The sequence below is a fragment of the Solea senegalensis genome, linkage group LG21 (genome assembly GCF_019176455.1).
Source record: "Solea senegalensis isolate Sse05_10M linkage group LG21, IFAPA_SoseM_1, whole genome shotgun sequence".
Lineage (NCBI taxonomy): Eukaryota > Metazoa > Chordata > Actinopteri > Pleuronectiformes > Soleidae > Solea > Solea senegalensis.
Window position 1 is genome coordinate 985001 of NC_058040.1, and position 27731 is coordinate 1012731.

Below are 27731 nucleotides of genomic sequence, written 5' to 3' on the forward strand. Positions count from 1 at the left end.
CTGCGGGGACACAGGAGCTGCTGGTCCTCTGCTGCCTCGTGTGGTCACTTTGTGTCACTAAAATAAACCAAAACTAAGGACTTTAAATTGTGAAGTGACAAAATAAGACGTTTGAGCTTGTGATGGAGGCAGCAGTGGATCAACAACTCCTGTGTGTGATGTTAAAATCACTGATTTTCTCTCTGGTCTCTGGTGTGTTTTGTTCAGTGTCTAATGTGTGTTTGTTTTCCTGCACTTCAAAAATAATGAATTTGTTTTTAACTATAAGAGGAAGATGTCTGAAGAAGCTTAAACTTGAATTCTAACTTAAATAAACACCTGCCGCGTCCAGACTCCTCACTAAATTCCGTGTCTCCGTGTTCTGGTTCAGCTGCTCTGCACTAAATGATTCACAGTAAAAACTCACTGTTGCGTTGTTAATCTGTGACACACGATATCCATGCCAGAGCACGAGTGTGTCTCACTCACGCGTGTAACTGTTCTCCGTGTTACTTGCCCCAGGGTGCTGATGTCGTCTAAATACCCAGAAGGCCTCACAGGACGAGTGGAGTTCAACGATGACGGCGACAGGAAGTACGCCCACTACAGCATCCTCAACTACCAGAAGAGTCGCCTCATTCAAGTCGGCATTTACAACGGAACACAGGTGAACTGAGGACAGAGACGAGGAGGAAATGACGTGATAATATCGTATTGTGACGTAAATATTCTGATAATATCATGACTTAAATATTCTGATAATATAATGTCTTAAATATCTTGATAATATTGTATCATGACTTAAATATCGTGATTTAAATTCTTGATAATATCGTAACGTGACTTAAATATTGTGATAATATTGTATCGTTTCATAGTGTCTACACTTCTCTTGGAGTTGGAGTTTAAGAAAAGAAGTTTCTGCTCACATTTATTTTTTAGTAGGTTGTTCTGTTCCGACATCATGTACCTGGACATTCAAACCCACTTTTCTATTTTTAGCCCAATGCACTTAAAGTAGGACAAGTCGCAGTCCTTATTCTGTGCCCAAAAATCACTGTGGCACAACAAGCAGCATGAAAACAGCAAACACTGGTCCACATTTATTTATATTTAAAACGTATGCTCTGCAGGTTTAACACAGAAATAAATATCTCTTCCCAAAGTCCATCAGCTCTGTGTTTCACGGCAAGATTCCAGTGCTGCACACAGGAAGTGGTTCTTCTTACATCAACTCAGCAGCAACATTACTTTATTACTTTATTCCTGACTCTATCATTAAAGTGAGACTGAAAGTTTTATTGAAAAAATACAAACAGGAAACAAGAAGTTTTTCCTGCTCAAAAAAAAGGCGGACAGTGTAGATTCTTCTTGGCTCGTATTGTGACTTCAATATTGTGATAATATCATATCGTGAATTAAATATTGTGATAATAGCGTATTGTGACTTAAAGTTTGTGATAATATCGCATCTTGAATTATAAATTGTGATAATATCCTATTGTAGTGTCTCTGGTGATTCAGGGTAGACCACTTCTGCTCTGCTATTAATGATAATAATGATAATAATGATAATAATGATAATAATGATAGTAATGATAGTAATGATAATAATAAGCCTCAGCTCTGATGCACGAGTCAAAGGATAGTGTCATAAATAAAATAAAACAAACACTGATCTGTGGTTATATAAAGCTCATTAATGTTCACCCACAGCGTATGAGCATCATCATCATCATCATCATCAGCAGCAGCAGCAGCAGCAGCAGCATGTTGTCTGTCAACATGTATTACACTCTGTGTGTGTGTGTGTGTGTGTGTGTGTGTGTGTAGGTGGTAATGAACAATCAGAGGAAGATCATCTGGCCCGGAGGAGAGACAGAGAAACCACAGGGTTTCCAGATGTCCACTCGATTGAAGGTAACGTGATACAAACAGTGTGTGTGTGTGTGTGTCTCTGTGGATCGTGTTTGACTCAAACACACACACACACACACACACACACACACACACATTTAACGCAACCCTTTTGTCGCCTTCAAATCCCTCGTTGTCAGTTCTTCTGATGTGATGTCACTGTGTCTGCTGCAGATCGTAACCATTCACCAGGAGCCCTTTGTGTACGTGAAGCCCACCATGCCAGACGGCACCTGTAAGGAGGAGATGACCTTAAACGGAGTCTTGATTAAAAAAGTCATCTGTACTGGACCTAATGAGACCATCCCAGGTAACTGACCATAGGGTTAGTCTGACTACTGTGTTAGTCTGCTTATCGTGTTAGTCTGATTACTGTGTTAGTCTGACTACTGTGTTAGTCTGATTACTGTTAGTCTGACTACTGTGTTAGTCTGATTATTGTGTTAGTCTGATTACTGTTAGTCTGATCACTATGTTAGTCTGACTGTAGTCTGATGTTAGTCTGATTATTGTGTTGACTGACTGTGTTAGTCTGACTACTGTGTTGATCTGACTACTGTGTTGGTCTGCGTTAGTCTGACTACTGTGTTAGTCTGATTATTGTGTTAGTCTGACTACTGCGTTAGTCTAACTACTGCGTTAGTCTAACTACTGCGTTAGTCTGACTACTGTGTTAGTCTGATCACTCTGTTAGTCTGATCACTGTTAGTTTGACTACTGTGTTAGTCTTATTATTGTGTTAGTCTGATTACTGTTAGTCTGACTACTGTGTTAGTCTTATTATTGTGTTAGTCTGACTACTGTCCATCCGCTGTGTTTTTTTGCCGCAGGTCGACCAACTGTTCCTCAGTGTTGTTATGGATTCTGTATTGATCTGCTGATCAAACTTGCGATGACCATGAACTTCACCTACGAGGTTCACCTGGTGGCTGATGGGAAATTCGGAACGCAGGAGCGGGTCAGTTTATATTTAAATAAATTACTGGCACAGGTTTTAGTGCATGCAGAGAGTAAATAACAGACCCATATTTCCACAGTAAAGACACTCTTCCTCACGTAACACCAGTTCCTTTCAATCGGGCTTTCAAAATAAGAGCCACTGACATGACAAATTTTTTCGCACTAAAACACTAAACACTAAAAATAGCTGCCATTCATGATTCTTGTAAAATAAATGTCACCTTTTATGATGACTTATCATTCTACTAAGTTACTATATGAAATATTCAATCTCATTTTTAGAGTTAGTCATTCATTAGTGTCAATTTAGCGGTAAGAGCTTGGCAATAAAAAGAGCATTATTCTTATAAAGAAATGAAGAAGAAAGATATAAAAGGTACCAGACTAAAATACACAACACAACCAAATCATATCATTCACAACATAAACAAACACAGTTTAGTGTTGGGAGTTGATGAGAGGAGGACGTCCATGTTGTGTCATTTTCCGGGGTAAAATGAAAAGTTAGACACTGATGATCCATTTCAATCTGGAAATCTAGAGACATTTTGTTTCAAACGTGTTTAATATGAAACGTTTCAATTAGCAAAGAACTTTTCCCGGCAGTTACTACGTTTCTTTAAGAAAAATCTCACAAATAAAGAGTGGTGTGATGTAACTCTCTTTGTTACTCGTTACTACCAAATACAATCAGAAGAAGAGTTGTTATTATGGTCTGTATATATATATAGAGCTATTCAGGGTCTTGATCAGTTACTTTACACTACAGTTTCCACTTATTCACATGCTGCAACATGGACTTAAGTGTCTTTGCTCAAGGACACAAATAGACGAGCAGAACCAAACATTGAACCCACAACCTTCCAGTTGAAAGACAACTTGCCCTACCACTGAGTCACCATGGCTCTTTTTTTTTTTTTAAATACTTTCCCTCACTTTGTCTTTCTGAATGAATCTCATGTCTGTCCAGTCTGTCAGCACAGCAGACATTTTGTATCATCATCATCATCATCATCACCGCTCTCTTTGAGACTGTGTTTCATCGACGTTTCTCCGTCACACTCGTAACACCTCTGCTTCTGGGACCACAGGTAAACAACAGTAACAAGAAGGAGTGGAACGGCATGATGGGAGAACTGCTGGGCGGCCTGGCCGACATGATCGTGGCGCCGCTGACGATCAACAACGAACGAGCTCAGTACATCGAGTTCTCCAAACCCTTCAAATATCAAGGCCTCACCATCCTGGTGAAAAAGGTCAGTGGTCAGTGGGTTTATCTCATCGCTCCAACAACGTCACTGAATAACAAATGTTGTTTTTCCTTCAGCACAAAGTCAAGGAAACACAGAGAATGCAGAAACACAATGTGTGCGACTGTTTTTACTGCAAATATGAGCCAAATATTCTTACATTTATTTCAGTGTTTTAAGAAACAGAATCTGCAAGTGGACTAAACTCATTTTATTTGGCTGTAAAACGTTAAACCTCGCTTCTAAATCTAATCATTTCACCTTCATAAGAGTAAAAACTCATATAAGAAATGTTGATTTTTATTCTTTACCTTACATCTGTGATAGTGACATTTATGTCAGAAATAAGAAAACCATTGTTTTCTTGAAATGAGATTATTTTTCTACTGCATTTTCTGGATTGATAAGATAATTTTTTTCTTTTTTTAATAATTTTATTTCTAAAACTGAAGTACATTTTATATCAGAAATTACTTTAGATACTTAAGTACAGTAAATGTAATAAACTTTAAGACTTTTACTTAAGTAATATTTAGTGCTGTCAGTTAAACTTGTTATTAATGGTGTTAACACAAACCCATTTGACGGCGTCAATTTTTTAGCGCAAGATTAACATTCTTTTTGGTTCTTTTTTCACATGCTGTTGCAACAACTAGTAACGTTAGAAAAACTACAACACCACACCGGATCTAGCTAGACCGGAAACAGCCTCTCTTATTATTGTGCGACTCTCACAATAAGAGGAATAAGTCACAATATGCAGGTGACAGAGATATTGTCTCAATAAAAAAACATCTGCACAAAGCAAGCAGATCCACTTTTCTATGTTGATAAGAGCATTAAAATGTGGAGAAATAATGGGACATTTACAATAGATACAAATGTGACATTAATCACGAGTTAACTATGACATTAATGTGATTAATCGCGATTAAATATTTTAATCGTTTGACAGCACTAGAAAAATAATATAATTATTAAGTGACTTAAACTTCTTATAAAGTCATTTTCTGGTCACATACTTGTACTTTTTATTTTAGTGTCGCTTTCAGGCACTTGTACTTGTACTGTAGTTATGATGTGATATGATGATGACACACAAATGTACAGTAGTTTACCTGAGAAAGGCCTCGATACGATTTCCTCCTCTTTCCAGTTGATAATAGTTGAAGCGTAAAATTTCAAATATCAACACTATTGATTCCGCGCTCATCGATTCCTCCTCGTGTTACTCTCGATGATTCTCTGTGAGCTGGAATTAACGACAACTGACTAAAAACTGTGTTAAATGTAGAGGGAGAAGCAGAGCACAGAGGCAGCCTTACATTTAAAATAAAATAACACATAACCAACTAATACATGGGTCAAAATACTAAAAAATACTCTTCAGTATCTTTATTAACTTTGTTGGTGCCTCGGCAAACGTCTGCGTTTTGGTGAATTTCAACCAGTCGCCTAGAAACAGGAAGTGCCCTATGACTTTGACGTATGTTGAGTTCCTCCAAATTTCCCTGAAACTTGGTGTGAAGATGTTTTAAACCATGACAAACAAAAAAGTCCATCGCCCACCGTCCACCGTCCACCATGGCCTCAACTCAACAGGAAGTCAGTTGCACCCTACGTAAACTGAGCGAGACACATCAAAGGTGAAAAGGTGTTGAAAGGTTTTGTGGATTCAAAAGTGAGGTCAGGGAACTGCTTGCGTGGAGACTAATAATAGACATCATCATTATTATTATTACGATTGCCTCCAGTCAATAACGATGTGCGTTGTGTGTTTTCAGGAAATCCCTCGCAGTACACTGGACTCGTTCATGCAGCCCTTCCAGAGCACACTGTGGCTGCTGGTGGGTCTGTCGGTGCATGTGGTGGCGGTGATGCTTTACCTACTAGACCGGTTCAGGTACAAGGGGGTCCCTGTGTGTGCGTGTGTGTCTCCCTGAGTGTCCCTGTGTGTCCTTCTATGTGCACGTTAGTAGCGAGCATTCATGTTTATCTTGAGACGTGAGGACGTGACGGCAGACACACAGTGGACGATTGTCTCCAACCATCTCACCGCTCTGTCCCTGTCCCGCCGTCTTTGTCTGCTTTCTCTCTGTGGACCTTTTTTCTTTTTTTTGTCTCCCTCCTTCTTTACTTTGCTTGTTCTTACAATATTATCACAATATTTAGGTCATGATACAATATTATCATGATATTTAGGTCATGATACAATATTATCACGATATTTAAGTCATGATACGATATTATAACGATATTTAAGTCACGATATTTAGGTCATGATACAATATTATCCGCGATAACGATATTTGAAGATCACGATACGATATTTAGTCGATACGATATATTTCATGATAGTCCTACATGATATTATCATCCGCGATATTTAGGTCATGATGATGACATCATATCGCGATATTATCTGATATTTAAGTCATGATATGATATAGCGATATTTAAACGATATTTGGGTCACGATATTTGGTCATGATACAATATTATCGATATTTGTCATCACGATATTATCTACGATATTTAGGTGTGATACGATATTATCATGATATTTAAGTCGATGAGATATTTTAGGATATTTGGGTGTGATGTATGTATTGCGTTATCATGGATGCGATATTTTGGGATATTTATTATCGCCGATATTTGGAGTCATGATACAATATTATCGATATTTAAGGTCATGATCTGTTACGATATTTAGGTCATGATACGATATTATCATGATATTTAAGTCATGATCGATATTATCGCTGATATTTAAGTCATGATATGATATTATCATGATATTTAGGTCATGATACGATATTATCATGATATTTAAGTCATGATATGATATTATCATGATATTTAGGTCATGATATACGATATTTAGGTCGTGATCATGAGCGAGCTCTCCTCCCCTCACTCCCTTCCCGGGGTCACCAGGGGAGTTTGTTTTCTCACTTTTTCTCTTGCAAACCTCCCAATGTCTCCACTCCAGCCCGTTTGGAAGATTTAAAGTAAACAGTGAAGAAGAAGAAGAGGACGCCCTCACCCTATCATCTGCTATGTGGTTCTCCTGGGGAGTGTTGCTGAACTCTGGAATAGGAGAAGGTGAGACTCAGAAAACTGACATCTCTGCACAGTTTTTCTGTTCAGTGAAAGTCACTCGTGGATCCTGAGTGTGGAGATTTTCTCTTTTTCGTGGGACGACAATTTCTTTCTTTTTTCTTTTTTTGTCTTTTTATATATATTAATATTTTTTTTTCAGTGAGTTATGTTTTTGCATCATTTCAGCAGGGGTGTTGCAACAGGGTAGACACAGCTGGCACTTGCCTGGGGCCCCATGGTGAGAGGGGGCCCTTCGTGGGTAGGAACCGTCACTGTTTGCTCCTTCCATCATTTATAGTTTCTTCTTTTAAAAGCGTTTCCAACAAAACTCTTAAAAAGACTGAGATGATCTTGTCAAAATAAAATAAACATTCACACATTTGAATAAAATTGTCCAGGGTGTACCCCGCCTATCGCCCGATGAAGCTGAGATTGGCACAGCACCCCCCGCGACCCTCTGGTGGAGGATAAAGCGGTTAGATGATGACTGATGACTGACATTTGAATAAAAGCGTTTTTCTGCAGGGCCCTGTCAGCAGGTGGCGCTATGTCCCTGACTCAGTTTTCATGTGCTGACGTTTTCTGGCCGTGTCTCAGGTTTGGAGCAGATAAGTTGCAGAGGCCACTTCCTGTTCCTCTTTAAACATTCGCCAAAATTCCAATAGTTGCCCTGGCCACGCCCCTTTTGAATCACGATGCGATATAAAACAAAGGACTTGCGCCATCTAGTGGACTGAAACAACAGTAAAGTCTTGTGAAGACTGTATCGACTTCCCCTCCCACCTCTAATGTCGGCCCCTTGGTCCCTTTTTCCTGGGGCCCCCAGAGTCCCTTGAAACGCCCCTGCATTTCCCCAGGTTTATGTTGTATTAGGTTTTTTTTTTTTTAAATTTCTATCGTAGGCGTGTCTGGAGTCACTCGTTACTCACTTTACTCATCTACTGAACTAACCTGTGACCTTTGACCTGTGACCTGTGAAAAGAGACTGACTGAGCTGAAAGGTTAAAACTTGAGCTCGCCACACAGGTGCGCCGCGCAGCTTCTCAGCGAGAATCCTGGGTATGGTGTGGGCCGGCTTTGCTATGATCATTGTGGCCTCTTATACTGCCAACCTGGCTGCCTTCCTGGTGTTGGACCGGCCTGAGGAGCGCATCACCGGCATCAATGACCCAAGGGTGTGTAGAGTATGGTGCTGCCACCATGTCACGACACACTGCACTTTGATTTTGGTGTGCGACTGCGTGGATTGTGGGAGTTACTGTCTTGTCTCTGTGCTCGTGTGTGTGTGTGTGTGTGTGTGTGTGTGTGTGTGTGTGCAGCTCAGAAACCCGTCAGACAAGTTCATCTACGCCACGGTGAAGCAGAGCTCCGTGGACATCTACTTCCGGCGGCAGGTGGAGCTTAGCACCATGTACCGCCACATGGAGAAGCACAACTATGAGAGTGCCGCCGAGGCCATCCAGGCCGTGCGTGACAAGTGAGTCTCGGGCCGGGCCGGGCCGGGCCGACCGACCGGGTCTGGTGTCGGCCGGTGGCAAACAGAGCAGGGACAGAAGAGTCAGGGGGGAGGACGAGGGGAGAGGAGGAGGAGGAGGAGGAGGAGGGGGACATGGACCTGTGGACCAGGAGGAACCAGCAGGACTTACTGCTGCCTTCCCTCTGGTCCTGGTCCATCACCGCCTGCTGAGACAGACGTGCAGGGACAGCAGCAGTGGACTCGCGTCCACCGTGACACGAGTGTGAGGCTGAGCTAACGTTTGAGTGGAGGAGCGCTCTTTCAGGTTGTACCCAAGCGTCTCTGAGATGGGGGGAGTCCGATGTTGGGGGGACGTCTCCGGGGACGTCTCCGGGACATGAGCGGTGGTGGTAAAAAGCTGAATGACACACACTCACTCTGGTGTGAGAAAGAGAGAGAGAGAGAAGGGTGGGAGCTGTAAATGTGTATGTAAATCATTGTACTGTTGCACCGTAACCCCTCCTTCCACCTCCCTCCCTCCCGCCCTTCGCCTCCCCTCCCCTCCCCTGCCACAGCAAGCTGCATGCTTTCATCTGGGACTCTGCGGTGCTGGAGTTTGAAGCCTCGCAGAAGTGCGACCTGGTGACCACGGGAGAGCTGTTTTTCCGCTCGGGCTTTGGCATAGGCATGCGCAAGGACAGCCCCTGGAAACAGAATGTGTCCCTGGCCATTCTCAGGTCTGTCCCAGCCGAAGCTGCGTTACTCGTATGACTTTCCTTTCTTTTCTTTACTTTCTGATCGGTCACGTGTGTGTGTGTGTGACCTTTTATAGCCGACCCGACACATTGCCTTATGTCACATCTTCTTGTCTTGTCTGTCTGTCCCCTCTCTGTCTGTCTGTCTGTCCCCACACGTCCAGCTGTCTGTGTCTCATTGATGTTGGGAGTAAAACAGCTGGAATGTGTGGGCGTGTATCTGCTGCCACGTCTGGAAAAATGACAGAGAATCAGAGAATGGATCATGTTTTTTTATTTTATCACGTTATTATGACGCACTTCCTGTTTCCAAAAACTATAAATAATCTCATTATAATGTTGATCGTTTACTTTCCTTTAGCATGAAACATTCTATCCCATAATAACTTTATAATGAGATAATTCATCACATCACAGTGAGAAATATGTCATGATAACATGATCGTGAAACATTTCATTTTATAATTATATATTATATTCATCCAATCTATTTTAAAATGTTTTCATCAGAATTCACCACGTCATGACACGTTTATATCTCGTTTTAAGGTGAATTTTTCATGATTTCGCTTTAAAATTGTTATAAAGTGACATATTTCACATTAAAAAGACGTGTTTTTTAACATTTCCCTCTACAATGACGCTTCATGATCAAGTTGATTAATGTCGTCATAATGTGAAAGATTTCATTGCTTACTGTAATTTACCAATTACGGCGTAAAATATTTCACTTTATGAGATATAATGTGAAACATGAAATATTTCACTTCATAAAAAGATAACTTAACTTTGTCTTAATCAAGATCAATACATACTATATATGTATATATACATATATAGTATATGTGTGCATATATATATATATATATACACACAATAAAAAGAAAGCAGCGTTATTTAAACGTCTGATAGATGAACACATGGTTTCTCTAGAACATGAAACATTTCCCATTATAATGAGATTATTTACAGTTTTTTGTTATAAAGCGATGAGTTCTTGCGTCACAACGCTGAAACTTCTTCACATTATTGTGACGTGACGCTCTTTTTTCCGGTGCGTGACAGCCGTGCACCTCCGCCCGGACGCCCCGTCAGCGTGGCGTGGTTTTAACTTTGTCACCTCTCTCCCCACCAACCCCGACCCCCTGCAGTTCTCATGAGAACGGCTTCATGGAAGACCTAGATAAAACCTGGGTGAGATACCAGGAGTGTGACTCGAGGAGCAATGCCCCAGCCACACTCACCTTTGAAAACATGGCAGGTATGGTCCTCACGGCGTTAGAGAGAGCGTTAAAACTGAAAAAAAAGGGATTGGACAAAAACTGCAGTGGTAAGTGACTGTAGCCTCTTTTTGTCCAAGACCTTTAGTCAAAGTCAGTGTTCTAGTGTCGGCGTGGTGGAAGTGTAACGTTCAGTATCTTATGACGTCAGGCGGGGCGACCACTGAGCATGATGGGAAGAAGCTGCAGTCATGCTGAGTGGGAGCGGTGGAGATGAGACCACCACCTCACACCTGTCTGCCTCTCTCTCTCCGTCCCGTCACAGGTGTCTTCATGCTGGTGGCCGGAGGAATCGCAGCCGGGATCTTCCTCATCTTTATCGAAATCGCCTACAAACGCCATAAAGACGCCCGCAGGAAGCAGATGCAGCTGGCCTTTGCGGCCGTCAACGTCTGGAGGAAGAACCTGCAGGTGAGGAGCGCAGAGCGGGAACTCGGGGGACGGGGAGGCAGTCGTTTCTGTCTCTCAGAGCCTTCGGGGATGTTGTGTTCGCTGTGGTCAGCTTTGCTCAGGTCACCTGATCACTGTGACCTCTGATAAAGTCCCGTAAACGGCCGCCATGTGAGTCCCGAGAGGCCAACAGCGCCCCCGTGTGTCTTGTGTGTGTGTGCCTGCAGGAGAGTAAGGAAACCTGTGGGAGTCAAGCTGCGGCCGGGACGCCCTCGTTAGTATGTAACACATTAGCTCGGGACATTTCCACATCCTCCATGTTAGAATAAGGATAAGACAGCGAGTGGTGTGGAGGAGTCACCCTCCACGTTAACGGCATGAATCACTAGATCTAAGCTGCTGCTGCTGCTGCTGCTGCTGCTGCTGCTGCTGCTGCTGCTTTTTAACGCTTCATGAGGTCAGATGATGTGGAAGAAAAGAAAAACGAGTAACAACAGTGATGTTTGATTGTTTCATCATTAGTCTCCACATGAACAGCAGCCAGAGGCACACACACACACACACGCACGCACACGCGCACACGCACACACACACACACACACAATACCACACGCACACACACACACACACACACACACACAGGACACAGACAGCTATTGGTGATAGTCATATTGGTGACAGTCATACAGACAGTCACACAGACACAGACAGTCACACAGAGATAGTCACACAGACAGTCACACAGACAGTCATACACAGTTATAGTCACATGGAGACAGACAGTCACACAGATTTCACAGACAGTCACACAGACACAGACAGTCACACAGACAGTCAACAGACAGTCATACAGACAGTCATACAGACAGTCACACAGACACAGACAGTCACACAGACAGTCACACAGACAGTCACACAGACAGTCAGTCATACAGTCATACAGTCACACAGTCACACAGACAGTCACACAGACAGTCACACAGTCACAGACAGTCACACAGACAGTCACACAGACAGGAGTCGGGAGAGCGCGGCGCAGTGCTGGGCGTGTTTCCCCCTCAGGTGTGCAGGTGTGGATCGTGTGTGTCCACCTGTGTCTTGATTCAGTGACACAGAACTCTGTTAAAAGCGTGTTATACAGATACTCCGCCCCCTGGATTTAACTCAGCAAACAGGAAAGAGGTTGCTGCAGTTGGTCAGGTCTAGGTTCAGCAACATCATGTGACCAAAGAATGAGGTCAGCTGACTACCTGAATATAATTATACCAGATTATTCCATCGATGCATTTGTTTCTTCCCTCATGACATGAGCATATTCCAAAATGACAATGCCGGGATTCATCAGGCTCAAATTGTGAAAGAGTGATTCAGGGAGCGTGAGACATGATTTTCACCACAGAGTCCAGACCTGAACCCCACTGAGAATCTCTGGGATGTGCTGGACAAGCCTTCACTCTCCCGTCATCAATACAAGATCTTGGTGAAAAATCAATGTAACACTGGACGGAAATACAGTGAATGAGTGAGTAATCAAAGCTAAAGGCGCTCCAACCATGTTGGCCAGGCGGTGCATGTGGACACTTTAGTTTGTGTCGTGTGAACTTTCTGCTCAGTGTCTGTTTGCTGTGAAGTAGAAGAACCTGCAGATCCTCGGGAAACTTCATTTGAATGATGGAGATCTTTTTATTTATCTTCCTGCTGGAAGCAGAACCTCAGCAGAACCAGCAACTCTGACCTCGACCCAACCCACTCCCCGACGCAGTCTGCGCCACCTTCAGCTGTAGCTCTTGTTGCTAGGCAACACCAGTAACTCAATAGTGAAAATCCTCCGCGGACTTGACCGTGCCTCATTTTGGTCTAGACCACTTTTAATGAGCCGCTGAATGAAGACACAGCTCATGGAGGTGAGAGGAGATGTGTGTGTGTGTGTGTGTGTGTGTGTGTGTGTGAGACGCTGGAGAAACGTTCAGATCATCTGGATGTCCCACACACACACACACACACACACACACACACAGGAGGTAAGGACTGAGGAAGACAATAAACTGTGTGTTAGATCCATGTCCACTGTGTTCGCCTGTGAGCGTCCTGATGAGGTAACGATGGAACCCATGAAGTGGCACTAACGTAATCTCTTCTGGTCTGCGTGAAGATTGCTCGTGGATGTTGTTAATCCTGTTTGATGCACTGCTGTGATCAAATTTGTTTTAGCTGGAAACACAAATATAAGTACTGTAGAGTAAAGCAGCTTCATCAACTCTAGAAAAGCTCTATATCGACCGATCGCGTCTCCCTGCAGTGAGCGTGTGATTGAATGTGAGCTGTCATAAGAAGTGTACATTTCTATATGGTCTGTCATCTTGGCCCTCGCCCTAAAGTGCTGCTGCTCTTTAACCTTTAACCCTTGTTTCTTGTACGTGAGAAACTTAGAAGCCGTCTCTTCTTCCACTTTTCTCTCAAAATCCTATTGTAGTGAAAACCTCGCGACTTCTCGCCTGGGGGAGAGTTACCAAACAGCTCGTCTATAAATACAGACCATAATAGCAACTCTTCTTCTTCTTCTGATTTTATTTGCTAGTAACGAGTCACAAATAAAGTGGAGTAAAAGTACAAGTCGCTAAGAGTACAAATAACAGAGTAACGTACAGAGACGTGAATGTTGTACTTATGTAGAGTAATGAAGTATTTGTACTTCTTTAAATGACAACACTGCTCATGATTTCACAGCGTCTCAAAAAGCTGAGGCGGCAGTCCTGACCTCTGACCTCTGACCTCTGACCTCTGACCTCTGACAGCTGCCACAGACAAACACAGAGAGTCAGTGAAGTGAAAACACGTGCTGTTGATTTCTCAGTTTGACTAACGTGAAATGTCGTTTTCCAACAGGAAAATCAAACACTCTTGACTATTTGTGCCTGCACTAAAACCAGCTTCCACCTGTGCTGGACGTCATGTGACCAGGGGGACACACGTGTCCTAAAAGAGCCTAGTCATGTGACCTGATGAAAACGGATCAACTGCATTGATTTGTCATGCTCTTTGTTTTGTCTTGACTTATTCTATGTTATTCCTTCCTTTCCTTCCATAAGGCGTTATTTTCTTTTTTTTTGATTTTCTTCAGCATGTTGAAATTCACACCACACTGCCCCGCCCACTCCACAGGGCCTCCCTCGCAATTAATTAGATTCAATTCAATTTGTTGAATTATAAGTAGATTTTGGAATATGAGTAGATTTTTTTTAATTATAAGTAGATTTTGGAACTATAAGTAGATTTTGGAACTATAAGTAGATTTTGGAATATGAGTAGATTATTTTTAATTATAAGTAGATAGCATTTTTGTCACTCATTCATCTCATCCCCTTGTGTGTGTGGGGTGAATTTCGGTTATACCACTTTCAGGTATAATGACTTTAAATGGGCTTTAATGACTGTTGTTTTCCCTTTGATATGCATCACACTGATATTATTCACCGCTTCTGGACTTTTTATACTTGCCTGGCTTTGGATGTGGATGTTTGCTTTGCTAGTTTATGTTTCATTTCTTTAATATCCACCTTTATTTTTGATTTAGTTCTCTTGGCTTTGGCTTAAGGATATTTTCTTAAAGTAATAACGATCAAGTGGATGGAAATTTATTTCATTTTTCTTTTCTCCCCCTATGCAGCCCTCTTCCTCTGTAGAGACTCAGGATGTAAGAATACCTTAATATGAGTTGATGTTTTTATTTTTCCTGCACACAAACATGCAGTCATTGTGCTGAGAGTAGCTGTGGGGGAGGGGCCACACCTAATTGGCTCCATATTTATTTTCATGATGTTGAGGAAACAGCTTCTTTATTTTAGAAACATAGTGAAGCCAAATTCTTTAATCTGTGGTTGTCACACAGATGAAGAAGAACTTTCATCTGCAAAGTGTGAAATCAGACAATAGCCAGAATACTTTTAGTTCAGTTTAAGGGTTTTCAACTGTTTTCTGAGGTACTGACATGTCGTCAGAGCTGTGAGCGCCCCCTTCTGTGGAGAATTAGCTTAGTGAAAAAATGGCTGCCAACAGAGTCAAGGAAAGAGTCATGTGATCAAATCTACGTCAGTTTAAGTCTCCGATCTTGTGACGTCGCTGAATCTTTTGTTCAGTTCTTGTGTCTCTGCCGCCGGCCATTTTGAGGACCCCAGCAGGGGGCGTGCACTGCTCTCAGTGCCTCACGCAAAGACATTTACATGTAATGCAGTGTAACGTGTAGGTAATCACACCCACTGACATCGTCGCTATAGCCATCACTCATTTCAATGCATCTCCAGGGTTTGAGTGGACGTGTCAGCACATGTTTAGGAGAACAGACTATTTCCACTCTCACATCTAACGTCGAGCTTTATCCCGTTGTTTGTTCTTCTTCTTTGTGCATTGTTTCACTTCTAAGTGCTAGAGTCTCTCTCACATTTAGACCAGAAACACTCATCATCTTCTGGGAGGGTGGTGGTGGTGGTGGTGGTGGTGGTGGTGGATCACCTCAGCCAGAGGATATGAATAATGTTTCTACATATATTTATTTTAGGATAGGAAAAGTGGTAGAGCAGAGCCCGACCCCAAAAAGAAAGCCTCTTTTAGGTCCATCAGTACCACGTTGGCCTCCAGCATCAAGAGACGTAGGTCCTCCAAAGACACGGTAAGGAGACGGAGAAGAGAACATCTTCCTTCTTCCCCGCTCTCCTCTGTCCTCTATCTTCTCGCGTCCTTCTCTCCGTCCGTCCTCTGTCCTTCTCTTCTGCCCACATCCTTCCACTCAGCCATCTCCACACGGCCGCGCAGCCTCTGTGCCACGTGTCTGTCCCTTCACCATCGATCAGCCATCTTCATCATCATCATGAGAGGAGAGGCTCAGGTCAGACCAGGCTGCTCCGGGTTTTTGATTTCTTTAGAGATGTGATCTGCTGGTGCTCTTGTGTCGTGGGCTGCTCGTCCTCCGTGGATTCTGGTGGTGTGTGTGTGTGTGTGTGTGTGTGTTTTTGCACGCAGGCTCTCGTCCCTCTGTCTTTTTTTTTTCTTCCCCTCCCGAAATACCAACATTTTGAAGGTGTTGTCATGACGACCAGTTCCACTGAGAATGGAAAACTAACATGTCTTGTTTCAGGGTTACACTCATGGATTCCTTTTAATCAAATTATTGTTTGCTTTTCTTTTTCTTCCACGTTTAATTTCATTCTTGTTTCTGTTTTTTTTGAACGTGCTCTGACTTGTGCATGTTTGATTTTCAGGTGCTGGAAACTTTAAAAAGAGCAAACTCTGTGAAGCCTTAGACTCTCATTGTGTTTCATAGACACAAACTCTTTTCCCCGTCTAATCTTCATCTTAATCTGACTGATTTAGATGCAGCATAATGAGAGTGTCACAGTTCTGTTGGTTTGTGGTTTTAAAGGTGACGCGAGGCAGTGACGCGAGGCAGTGACTCGGCTGCTCGACTGTTCCTGCGTGGATGAAATACATAAAAAGTAATAAATAATGATAATGATGATGATGTGTGGCGACAGCACAGACTCCTGTGTTCTAACTCTGTGTTTGGCTGATGAAGCCGCTGAGCTAACAGGGTTTTTATTATTATTATTTTATGTCTTTCTCTCTGGTCACATCCACACTGTTATGTTTTGGTTTAAAAACACGTCGCTCGTCTGCGTCCACACTGAGACGTTTGGCGTGAGACGATGATTTTTATTTGTTTTTTTATCCTCAACATTTTGGTTTTAAATGTCTCTGTATTATATTATTTTATTATTATACATACTTTATTTTACTTTATTTTTTATATACATTTGAAATATTTTTCTTATTAATTTTATATTTCATTAATTTGCTTTTATTTTTTTCAAACCAATCCTGTTTTAACTTATTTTATTATTTCATATCTGTTTAATGTATATATGTATATGTACACATATATGTGTATATATACATATATGTATATAATATACATATATTATATTTGTTTTGACTCCCTTTCCCTCTTTTTAATACTTTTATTCTATGTGTAATTCTCGTATTCTTTTTTATTTCAGTTCTTGTTTTTAATAGACGCAGTTTTTAAATGAAAACATGCTTGTGTGGATGAAGCCTCGCTCTGTCTTTTTTTTCTCTGGGCGTTAAATCAAAGCGCCTCTTCTCTCCCCTGGAAGTGTTTCCCCGTTGATTTGATGAATTCTGAGAGAATTACTGTTGTTGTTAATGTTCCTGTCGAAGGTTCAGTGAAAAAAAAACCAAACAATCAAAGAGGTTTTAACGTCGTCAGGAAACGAGGAAAGATCTGCCATCTTCAGTCTTTGACTATTATTTTTGATTTTATATCAATGTTCTTCTTTTATATTAATGGATATCAATGGCCTTGAGTGTCAGTGTCCCTCACCCACATGCCACACTGCTCCTCTCTCCCTCTGCGAGCATGCCGACTCCTCTCACTGTCGTAGACTTAGTAGAAGAAGAAGCTTTAAATGGAATAAGTAGAAAATCTGTCAAGTGTCTCTCTCCTGCTGGTCCTCTGGACCCCAGCAGGGCGCGCTGTTAGCAGATCCTTAAGCGACATGAGGACGTGAGGAGGCCCGAAAAAAAGGGGGCAGTAAGACAAACCATGATGCAACTGACGAGTCAAAGAGATGAAGCACATCCGCCCTGACTCCAGACGACTGGTCAGATTAGAGCGGATGTTTCCTCATCTGACAGCGTGTCGGTTGCATCATCATCAGCAGCTTCTGAAGCTCTCGCGCTTCAATGTCGTGGCTTTGTCGAGCTTAAAATGAGAAGCACTTAAAATCTCAGAGGTCTTTGCCTGTTGTGTGAGGCCGAGACCAGACTCTTCCTGGTCCTTCAACGCTGTAATGTACAGTGTTTCTTTGCCATTGCTTTTAAAGGGATAGTTCAGGGTTTTTGAAGTGTGGTTGTTTGAAGGACTGATGCGTGTTCAGCACCCACTGAGTCAGGACGTGAGGGAAAACACATTTTAACCACTCAAGAAAAGACCCAGTGAGTAAAGATGATGTCATGTTCAGTCTACAATATCTTTAAAACATGTTAATCCCTTTATCTCGGTGTTAAACTGAAGTTTGTAAATGACAAACTCCACACGCTGAATTCCACAGAGAAAATCAGTGATTTTAGCTCATGGTGCTGCTGGAGCTGCTGGTCTACTGCTGCCTCGTGTGGACAGTTTGTGTCACCGCAGCAGTGGATCAACAGCTCCTGTGTGCTGTGATTTTTCTCTATGAGGTTTGGTGTGGGAGAGTGGCACAAATTTCACTTTCCAGTCAGAAACAGCTGTCTAAAGGCTAGATGTGATATCATGGGCTGAAGGTGATGCAGATTTGAGTGAGACTTTTCTCCTCGTGTCCCTGATTGCAGACAGGTTTCAGGCTGTTATCCCAGCATGCAAAGGGCACACATGTGAAATCAGCACAGGCTATGTGGCAAGAACTCATACAGCCACACTTTAAAAAGAAAAGAAAAAGAACTATCCCTTTAATAAACCAACAGATGGTGTTTTTCTTGCTCACTAGGTTTAAAGAACCCGGTTCTTCCTGCAGGATGACACAGGACTATGATTGAATTGGATTAAACAATTTAAAGCTTATTCTTGTTAAAGGTTGCTTCATTTTTTTTGCTCATCGGCAGAAAGAAAAGCCGCCTCAGCTCTGCTGAACAGCTCAGTCAGGAGCAGGAAATAAATAAATAAATGAATAATGGCTGGTTGTCATAGAAACTGAGCACCTGCAGGGAATCGGGAGTGTTCTTCTCTCTCAGCTCTGCAGACGCCTACGATTCAAATCTCTGTGCTTCAAACAGAGCGAAGCGCAGCGATGGCGGGACGCAAGCGCAAGAGTCCGACACGACAGCGCTTTGAAATCAGACTCAAAATGACAGCTGACATTTATGCATTAAAAATGAGTGTGGAGATGAAACCATGACGCCGTTCTCCTCACTCATGGCAGCAAAGTGTCACCCAGTCATGTTCTCCGTACGACTCACAGCAGGATTTTTCAGTTCAGTACAAACTAAAGGTTACGTCAGAAATATTGACTGCTGTTTTCAAATGTGTGGATGAGGAAATTAAAACTCATGCAACCTTTAAAAGTTAAACTCAGCATCTTAAATGCAACTAAAAATCCTATTATTTTAAACCTTTAAATGCATTAAAAATGTATTTCCCCAATCAAAGCCACATAGAATATGCAATATTTTCCTTACTGTAAATGATAGTAAGATTTTCCTCAAAATGATGTCCCAGCCAGTTTATAAAGAAAAGAAACAAAAGAACAACAAAAAACCCCAATGTCCCATCTCAACAATTACAATATATATATATATATATATATATATATATATATATATATATATATGTATATGTATATATATATATATATATATATATATATATATATATATATATATATATATATATATATATATATATATATATGTATATACTGTATATATACATACGTACTTGTATATTAGTATGTCATGATAATCAGATCTAGTTTAGAGAGAATACAGCCTGGGACATGTCACTTATTTCCCCCTCTTCAATAATAATAAAAAAAAAATCATTATAAGAATGATTGTATGCTAAATAGTGAAACATAGTCAAATATATGAATTTGAAACCAGGACCTCAGAATGAAAATATAATCATTTTATGATCCAGTGACATTTTTGTCTTTAAGGTGCTGAGTATTTTTTATTTTTTTTTTGAATATCACAAAAATACCAACCTTTCATGAAATATATATTAACTTTCCTTTTCTGTGCAGTCACTGACATTAAAAGCTACATTTGCAGGTTTTTTAAATGTTTCAAATAAGGGCTTTGGTTTTGATTTGATTTGAATTTTTGAGCTGTGGTTGAGGATGGAAACATTAAAAAAAAAAGTCTGATTTGGATTTGCTGTCGTTGATCTCAGGAACGTTTTGCTCCAAACTAACTCGACATGTTTTACAAAAATCATAAACATAAACCTGAGGTCTGTCTGAGAGCGGTTAGAGAACATTAAAGCACAGCTGCTTTATATTATTAATAAATATTAATAAATATAAAGAGGGAAAAATGCTATTTTTATGAAAGAGAATGAAATTTTTTTTGTTTCCTTCTCCCGTTTCCTCTTTTTCTTCTTCTTCTACTTCCTCTCTGCAGCAGTATCCACCCACTGACATCACGGGCCAACTCAACCTGTCGGACCCATCCGTCAGCACAGTGGTGTGACAGCCGGGGAGAGAAGAGACGATCGCTCCCAGAGGAGAGAGGAAACGAGGAGAGGAAACAAGGAGAGGAAGCAGGAACTTTGCTTTCCTGCTCCCTTCACCGGGAAACCTGGTGCTTTTCTTTTCACCGCCTGCAGGTGGAGCTATGTGAGGAAAGTGCCTGCTGGAGAAAAGGCTGGGGAAAAAACTGCACCTTTGTTTTCATTTTTAAAAAGTCAGGATTAGATGTTTGTAAAAATCCTTCAGCATGCGCCGCAACAAAAAGAACAAAAAAATCAGACTCTTCTGCATCTACAATCATTTTTCCTTCTGTGTATAATTAACGTACTTATTTAATCTTACTTTACTCGCAGGATTTTACTTAAATGTTTGATGTTTTACTCTTTTGCTGAACAGCTGTTAAGGGTTTAGGATAAGAGAGCTTTACGTTTGAGCTTAAGTTTATAGATTAAAACTAGTTCTGGTGCAAATGCTATTCTCTACATATCACTTCTAATTAGGGCTGTCGCTAAACGACCTGACCTGGCAACCCCATTTATTCTGCACACGTGCAAAATGTGACAACTTCCTGTCGGAAATGTCTTTTGCAGCAAAGTCTGGGATTTGAAGTAAAATAACATTATATTACGTAGTCACTCTTCTAATATAAATACACTTATTCATTTTATCTTTCATATTAGTTGTTATTCTTAAAAGAATTTAGGCTTCCGCTGGCCATTCAAACACAAAACTGTCGCCTACCAGAAAGAATTACATCCGTGCCAAAATTATGTCTATATAACTGAAGACAAAGAGTTCATAACGGGTTTCAATGTGTACATTTTTTGTCCTTAAGGTGCAGAGTGTAAAAAATAGCAATGTCATTGTCAAAATATCACAAATATACAAACCTTTCATGCAATACGTATATGTATATATATATGGACATAATATATATATATATATATATATATATTCTTGCAAAGATTTAGGCGATCATTTATAACAAAACACTGCCACCTACTAAGAAAACTACATCCGTGCCAAATGACGGGAAACCGTTATGTATAAAAACTTTGGTAGTTATTCTTTTAAAATAAAACACAGGTGTAACCTAGCAGCCTTTATTTTCTTTTCAAACAACACCATCTTACATATTTCAAAATAAGAGCCACTGATGTTGGCTTTTTACTGCTGCATGTTGAAACCGTATGCCGTAGCACTACGAAATAGAAATATCATACAGATAATATTTTTAAATGATTGATTTATATATGTTTTATATTTAATTTCAGGAGTGTTTATGGTAATATTTTAGATAACGCTGCTTAACACATTACAACTGTCTGTCATCCTGACTTTCAAAATAAGAGCTGCTGATACTGGCCTTATTTCTACTTCCTGTTTAATCCTTTTGCCGTAATGCTAGTAAATAAAAGTATCTTTGAGAAAACATTCATAGAAAATAGAATACATATCTTTCATTCCCGCCGTGTAACCTAGTAACTGGCCAGACTTTATTTTCTTCATGCACAAAGTCAACAAAGTCCTTTTGCCCTGGCTTTCAAAATAAGAGCTATTTTTTCCTACTTCCTGCTCAAACCTTTAACAATAAAAATATCCTACAGAAGATATTTGTAGATATTTGTATTCAAGTTTTATTTGACCATTTGTTGTCGTAGTGTAACCTCGTAACAGACTGTTGTGAAAGTTCATTATGTCACTGATTGAACGTTTTTTGGTTTGTTTTTTCAACAACAGGAAGTTTTTCCTTTACCTTGTTGAACCAGTTTGGGCGTGTATCTTCCATCACCTGATGTCAGGTGGTGACTGAAGACCACGCCTCACACAACACGCAACAGCTGATCAGGCACGTCATCACCTAACATTAAGTGATGGAAGCGACACGCCCAAACTGGTTCAACAAGGTAAAAGAAAAACTAATTTCAATCAGTGACATAATGAACTTTCACAACGGTCTGTTACTAGGTTACACTACGACAACAAATCATCAAATAAAACGTGGTATTTTCTTTTATACTTTTTGTTATATACTTGAACTACTACAATAGTTGATGTCCTGTGGGCTAACAGATATCAGATGTCACTAACAGTTAGACCAGGAGGGGGTGGGACTATGTAAATGTGATGATTCTGTCTCTTGGCAGTTTGTGCCTACATTGAAACGGCCACACCTTCATTTTCAGATGTCCATGTGTTAGACATTGATGGAAAGCTTAGAGAGAATATAAAATAAGTAAATAACTTGCTCCTGGTTTTTCCATGGCTGGGCACAAATGGGCTTTTTACTACAAATACTAGGCAGTAAAACTATCTTAGAGAAAATATTAATACAACGGTGAATTCTTATTTTATCATTTGTTGCAGTCGTTATTTTTACAAAACACTTACATTTATTTTCAAATCATAGTGTAACCTAGTAACCAATTGGACTTTTTTTTCTTCGTAGACAAAGTCAATAATGCCACTTTCTTTCACCCTGGCTTTCAAAATAAGAGCCACTAATGTTGCTATTTTTTTCATACTTCCTGCTCAAATCTTTAAAAATAAAAATATCTTACAGAAAATATTCATATAGAATTTAGAAATCACAATTCTATTTAATCTAGTAACCAATTGAACTTCATTTTCTTTGTACACAAAGTCAATATCTTCACCTTAGATACCAATTCCTTTCGCTCTGTCTTTCAAAATAAGAGACACTGATTTTGGCTTTGTTTCTACTTCCTGTTCAAACATTTCACCGTAACGCTAGGAAATAAAATACGACATTGTAGTTATTCTTAAAAAACAAATGACATGCTTTTATTTTATCTTTAATTTTACTATCTTACTATTAACCTATCAGCCGACCAGTCTTTATTTTCTTTGTGCACAAACGTTCAAATGTTATCTTACCTAATTCCACTTCCTGTCACCCTGGCTTTCAAAAGAAGAGCCACTAAGATTGGCTTTATTTCTACTTCCTGCTCAAACCTTTAGAAATAAAAACTATCTTACAGAAAATATTCATATGACAGTAGGTACATGTTTTCTATGGTGTCTTTCCTTTTAGTTGTAATAATTCCACATCTGTTGTGACACATTAGTGCTAACAGGAAGTAGCCGCTCTTTTGCTAACGCTCAGAACAAACCGGGTTTCCAGGCACAGATCGGGTAATGAAAAAGCGCCACAGTCATATTTATTAGCCTAGTATTTCTTAACATTATACTGCAATACAAGGCGTACTGTAAGCTTCAAATGTTTTCTACTATAGGAACTACCTGTGTTTTTAAAAGACAAATATATATATATATATATATAAACAGTGTAAAGGTTTTAGATGATGTAACTTTTATGAATAACGGCACTAACGACGACCAGTGAAGATGGAAGCATGTGTGTATATTAATAACATGTATGTATTATGTATGTACACCAGCCTCCCACATGCATGTGTGACTTTTTCCACGTCAGGACGTCTCTTCAAAGCTTTACTTGTATTTATAGCCAGAGATTGTGACGAAACCGTGACCTGAAGCTCAGTTTTTTTCTTTTTATGTCCAAAGTGAGTTTGCCAAACTGAGAGAAGCCATGTGACGTTTGGGGGGCGTGGTCTCTTTTCCTCTCTCCTTCCACAGCACTCTTTCTCTTTTCCAGTCTGTAAGGGGCTGCATCAAAGGGCCAGGTTCTTCATCCAACCCGCACCTTCTCCTTCATGTAAAACCTCCTCCTGCTCCTTTTCTTTCCTCTTCCTCTTCCTCTTTTCCCTGAGCTGAAAAACGCTGGAGAACTTTTACATGAAGGAAAGTGGGTGAAAGTCAAAGCTTTTCTGTCTGGGTTAGATGCAAAAACAGGCCGTTTCCCGGTGTCTGGAGCTGAGAAACAGCTGCTGTGAGTCGACACGACTGTCGCACACGATCTGGTGTCGGGCACTGCAGAGCACTTTATGTCCACACGTCTCCCAAACTGTCTTTTACACCAGAAACTTCAACAACAATGTAAAAAAATCCACTTTTTCTTCACTTTAAAACTGAACAAAGTGCTGAAACATAAGGGAACTTTAGCTTCTATCATCATTTCTTTCTGGCCTTTGCATGTTTCTGTGTTATTATCACTGCTTTCATTTCTTTGTTTTTGGATGCGTGTTTTATTGACGTGTACAGTCACACACGTGTGCACAACTTTCACCTGAATGACATGTAAATAGTCCTGGAGGAGGTTGCACTGCACTTGTATGAAGTTGAGAATGTCCTATATGTTACACACACACACACACACACACAGGAAGAAAATGCCTGTTTTTCTTACCTTTTCCAGTAAAAAATCTTGCATTGAATCATTGAATTGTTTATAAAAGTGTAAATAAAATATGGTTAAATCCAGCTTTTTTTCATCCAATCAATTACAAAACAAATAATAACACATTTTATTAGTGCCTGCTTTAGCAAGGCATCTCTAGAGTTCTCACTAGAATGCATTGCAGAGCAAGCATCTATGCTTGCTCTGCAATGCTAGAATCTACTCTAATCCTACGCGTTTCTTCTTCCTCTTACGCCAAAGTTTATGAGTCTCTTTCCTTTGTCTAAATACTTCAAGTTTTAAAGGTTCAATCCACCCAAAATCAGCAGCAGGAAGCAGGCACCATCAAAATGTTTTAATTCATATAGTATTTTAAAGAGTTTTCAGAGATTACAAACATTAAAGAGTCATTAAACATTTAACAAAGATAAACAGAGAACAGAGAAAAGTCAGCTTCATTTTCTTTCTAATCTATAATCACATTTAACGTTTAAAAATATCTCCTGTGACACACACACACACACAGTGGTTCAACTTGCTCCACACTGAGCTAATTTCCTCGTTCCCTCACCCTCACACCTGCAGTTTGACAATGGGAGGAGGAGCCAACAGGTGAGAAGAGCCAGAGCTCCGCCCACTGCTGCGTCACATGTTGTTGATTTCAGAGCTTAAACCAGTTCCAGTTCTTAGGAAGAGAAACTCAGACAGTTGTGGCGACAAAGCGGTAAAATGGCAGGAGTTCAGCTGCAGAGAGAAAACATCTCATGTTCCATCTGTTTGGATCTTCTGAAGAAACCTGTAACTCTTAACTGTGGACACAGCTTCTGTAAGAACTGTATTAAAGACCACTGGGACTCAGAGGAGGAGAAGAGGATGTACAGCTGCCCTCAGTGTAGAAAGATCTTCATACCGAGGCCTGAACTGAAGAAAAACACCATGTTAGCAGATTTAGTGGAGGAGCTGAAGAAGACTGGACTCCACGCTGCTCCTGCTCATCACTGCTATGCTGGAGCTGAAGATGTGGCCTGTGATGTCTGCACTGGCAGGAAATTGAAAGCTCTCAAGTCCTGTTTGGTTTGTTTGGCCTCTTACTGCGAGGAACATCTCCAGCCTCATCATCAATCATCTGCATTAAAGAAACACAAGCTGGTGGAGCCGTCCAAGAACCTCCAGGAGAACATCTGCCCTCGTCATGATAAGATGATGGACTTGTTCTGCCGCACTGATCAGCAGTGCATCTGTTCTCTCTGCTCCGTGGACAAACATAAAGACCACGACACGGTCTCTGCTGCAGAAGAGAGGACGCACAAGCAGAGAGAGCTGGATCTGAGTCAAGAAGAAGTCCAACAGAGACTCCAGGGCAGAGACAGAGACGTGAAGGTGCTTCAACAGGAGAGGAAGACTCTCACTCTCTCTGCTGATAAAGCTGTGAAGGACACAGACGAGATCTTCACTGAGATGAAGCGTCTCCTGCAGAAGAGAAGCTCTGATGTGAAGCAGCAGATCAGATCCAAGCTGGAAACTGAGGTGAGACGAGTCACAGACGCCGAGGAGAAGCTTCGGCAGGAGATCACTGAGCTGAAGAAGAGAGAAGCTGAACTGAAGCAGCTCTCACTCACACAAGACCACAACCAGTTTCTCCTCAACTACCGCTCACTGTCAGCACTCAGTCCATCATCGTCCATCATCAACGTCCGTCCTCTGAGACACTTTGACGATGTGACAGTGGCTGTGGCAAAGCTCAGAGGTCAACTGGAGGACGTCCTGACTGAGACGTGGACAGACATCTCACTGGCTGTAGCTGAAGTAGATGTTTTACTGACAGAACCAGAACCAGATCCAGAACCAAAGACCAGAGCTGAATTCTTCGGATATTCACAGGAAATCACACTGGATCCAAACACAGCAAACAAACATCTGTTATTATCTGAGGGAAACAGAAAAGTGACATTTGTGAAGGAAAATCAGTCTTATCCTCATCACACAGACAGATTCACTACTTCTTGTCCTCAGGTCCTGAGTAAAGAGAGTCTGACTGGACGTTGTTACTGGGAGGTGGAGTGGACAGGAGAAGGAGTTGATGTAGCAGTGACGTACAAGAACATCAGCAGATCAGAGAGTTTCTTTGGATTCAATGACAAATCGTGGGCTTTAGTTTGTCAACAAAACAGTTGTAAGTTTTTTCACAACAATATCTGGACTGACGTCTCAGATGTTAAAGTCTCCAGAGTGGGAGTTTACCTGGACCACAGAGCAGGTCTTCTGTCCTTCTACAGAGTCTCTGACCCCATGACTCTGCTCCACAGAGTCCAGACCACGTTCACTGAGCCTCTCTATGCTGGAGTTTGTTTTTATTTTTCACCTGGAGACACAGCAGAGTTATGTACTCAAATAGAGTGGAATTATTTTAGCAGCAGTGTGTTAAACTCTGTGTTTAAATCTTTTACTTCTCTGTTCTCACGACAACAATAACATTTTAAAAAAATCCACTTTTTCCTCTGTTTTATGTTTAAATTCCTCAAATCTTGTGTTCCTGAGGCTTTAAAACAGAACAAAGTGCTGAAACATAAGTGAACTTTAGCTTCTATATCATGCTTTGTTTCTTTTTTGTTTTATTAGTGTGTACAGTCACACACACACGCACACACACACACGCACACACGCACACACACACACCGTTTTTGTTTTTCTTTCCTTTTCCATTAAAAATGTTGCATTGAATAATTGAATTGTTTTTAAAAAGACTTTTATACAAAAAGACTTTATATAAAAACATGAAAAAGCTGAGGAGAGAAATCTTGTTCCAGGACAAACAGACGATTACAGATGATGATGATGATGATGGTGATGGTTTTGTAGCTCTATAATTTGTTGCTCTGTAGTTTGTTAATCTGTGATTTTGTAGCTCTGTAGTTTGTTACTCTGTGATTTTGTAGCTCTGTAGTTTGTTACTCTGTGATTTTGTAGCTCTGTAGTTTTTTAATCTGTGATTTTGTAGTTTTGTAGTTTGTTACTATGTGGTTTTGCAGCGCTGTAGTTTGTTAATCTGTGGTTCTGTAGCTCTGTAGTTTGTTAATCTGTGGTTCTGTAGTTCTGTAGTTTGTTAAGTTCTGTAGTT

The 27731-nt window shown here is 40.8% G+C and overlaps 2 protein-coding genes across 4 annotated transcripts in view; both read left to right on the forward strand.

Moving 5' to 3' along the window:
- Positions 1-21940, forward strand: part of grin1a (glutamate receptor, ionotropic, N-methyl D-aspartate 1a) — a 34539-nt gene extending 12599 nt beyond the window's left edge. For 2 of the 3 annotated variants that reach the window (XM_044012409.1, XM_044012411.1), the window contains 13 exons: positions 502-646; positions 1813-1899; positions 2071-2206; positions 2727-2854; positions 3948-4112; positions 5891-6009; positions 7102-7214; positions 8238-8386; positions 8531-8688; positions 9243-9404; positions 10574-10683; positions 10968-11113; positions 20264-21940. In XM_044012409.1, the coding sequence (XP_043868344.1) occupies positions 502-646; positions 1813-1899; positions 2071-2206; positions 2727-2854; positions 3948-4112; positions 5891-6009; positions 7102-7214; positions 8238-8386; positions 8531-8688; positions 9243-9404; positions 10574-10683; positions 10968-11113; positions 20264-20332 (1687 nt within the window). In that variant the 3' untranslated portion in view covers positions 20333-21940. Of the gene's footprint in view, positions 1-501; positions 647-1812; positions 1900-2070; positions 2207-2726; positions 2855-3947; positions 4113-5890; positions 6010-7101; positions 7215-8237; positions 8387-8530; positions 8689-9242; positions 9405-10573; positions 10684-10967; positions 11114-11319; positions 11371-14759; positions 14787-15647; positions 15759-20263 lie in introns of all 3 variants that reach the window. The other variant, XM_044012412.1, reaches the window with a different exon arrangement.
- A 3190-nt stretch (positions 21941-25130) lies between these two features.
- Positions 25131-27257, forward strand: LOC122758320 (tripartite motif-containing protein 16-like). Its single transcript, XM_044012414.1, has one exon. It carries the CDS (start codon positions 25343-25345, stop codon positions 27083-27085), a length of 1743 nt encoding a protein of 580 aa, XP_043868349.1. The 5' UTR covers positions 25131-25342; the 3' UTR covers positions 27086-27257.
- Positions 27258-27731: the final 474 nt, after the last annotated feature.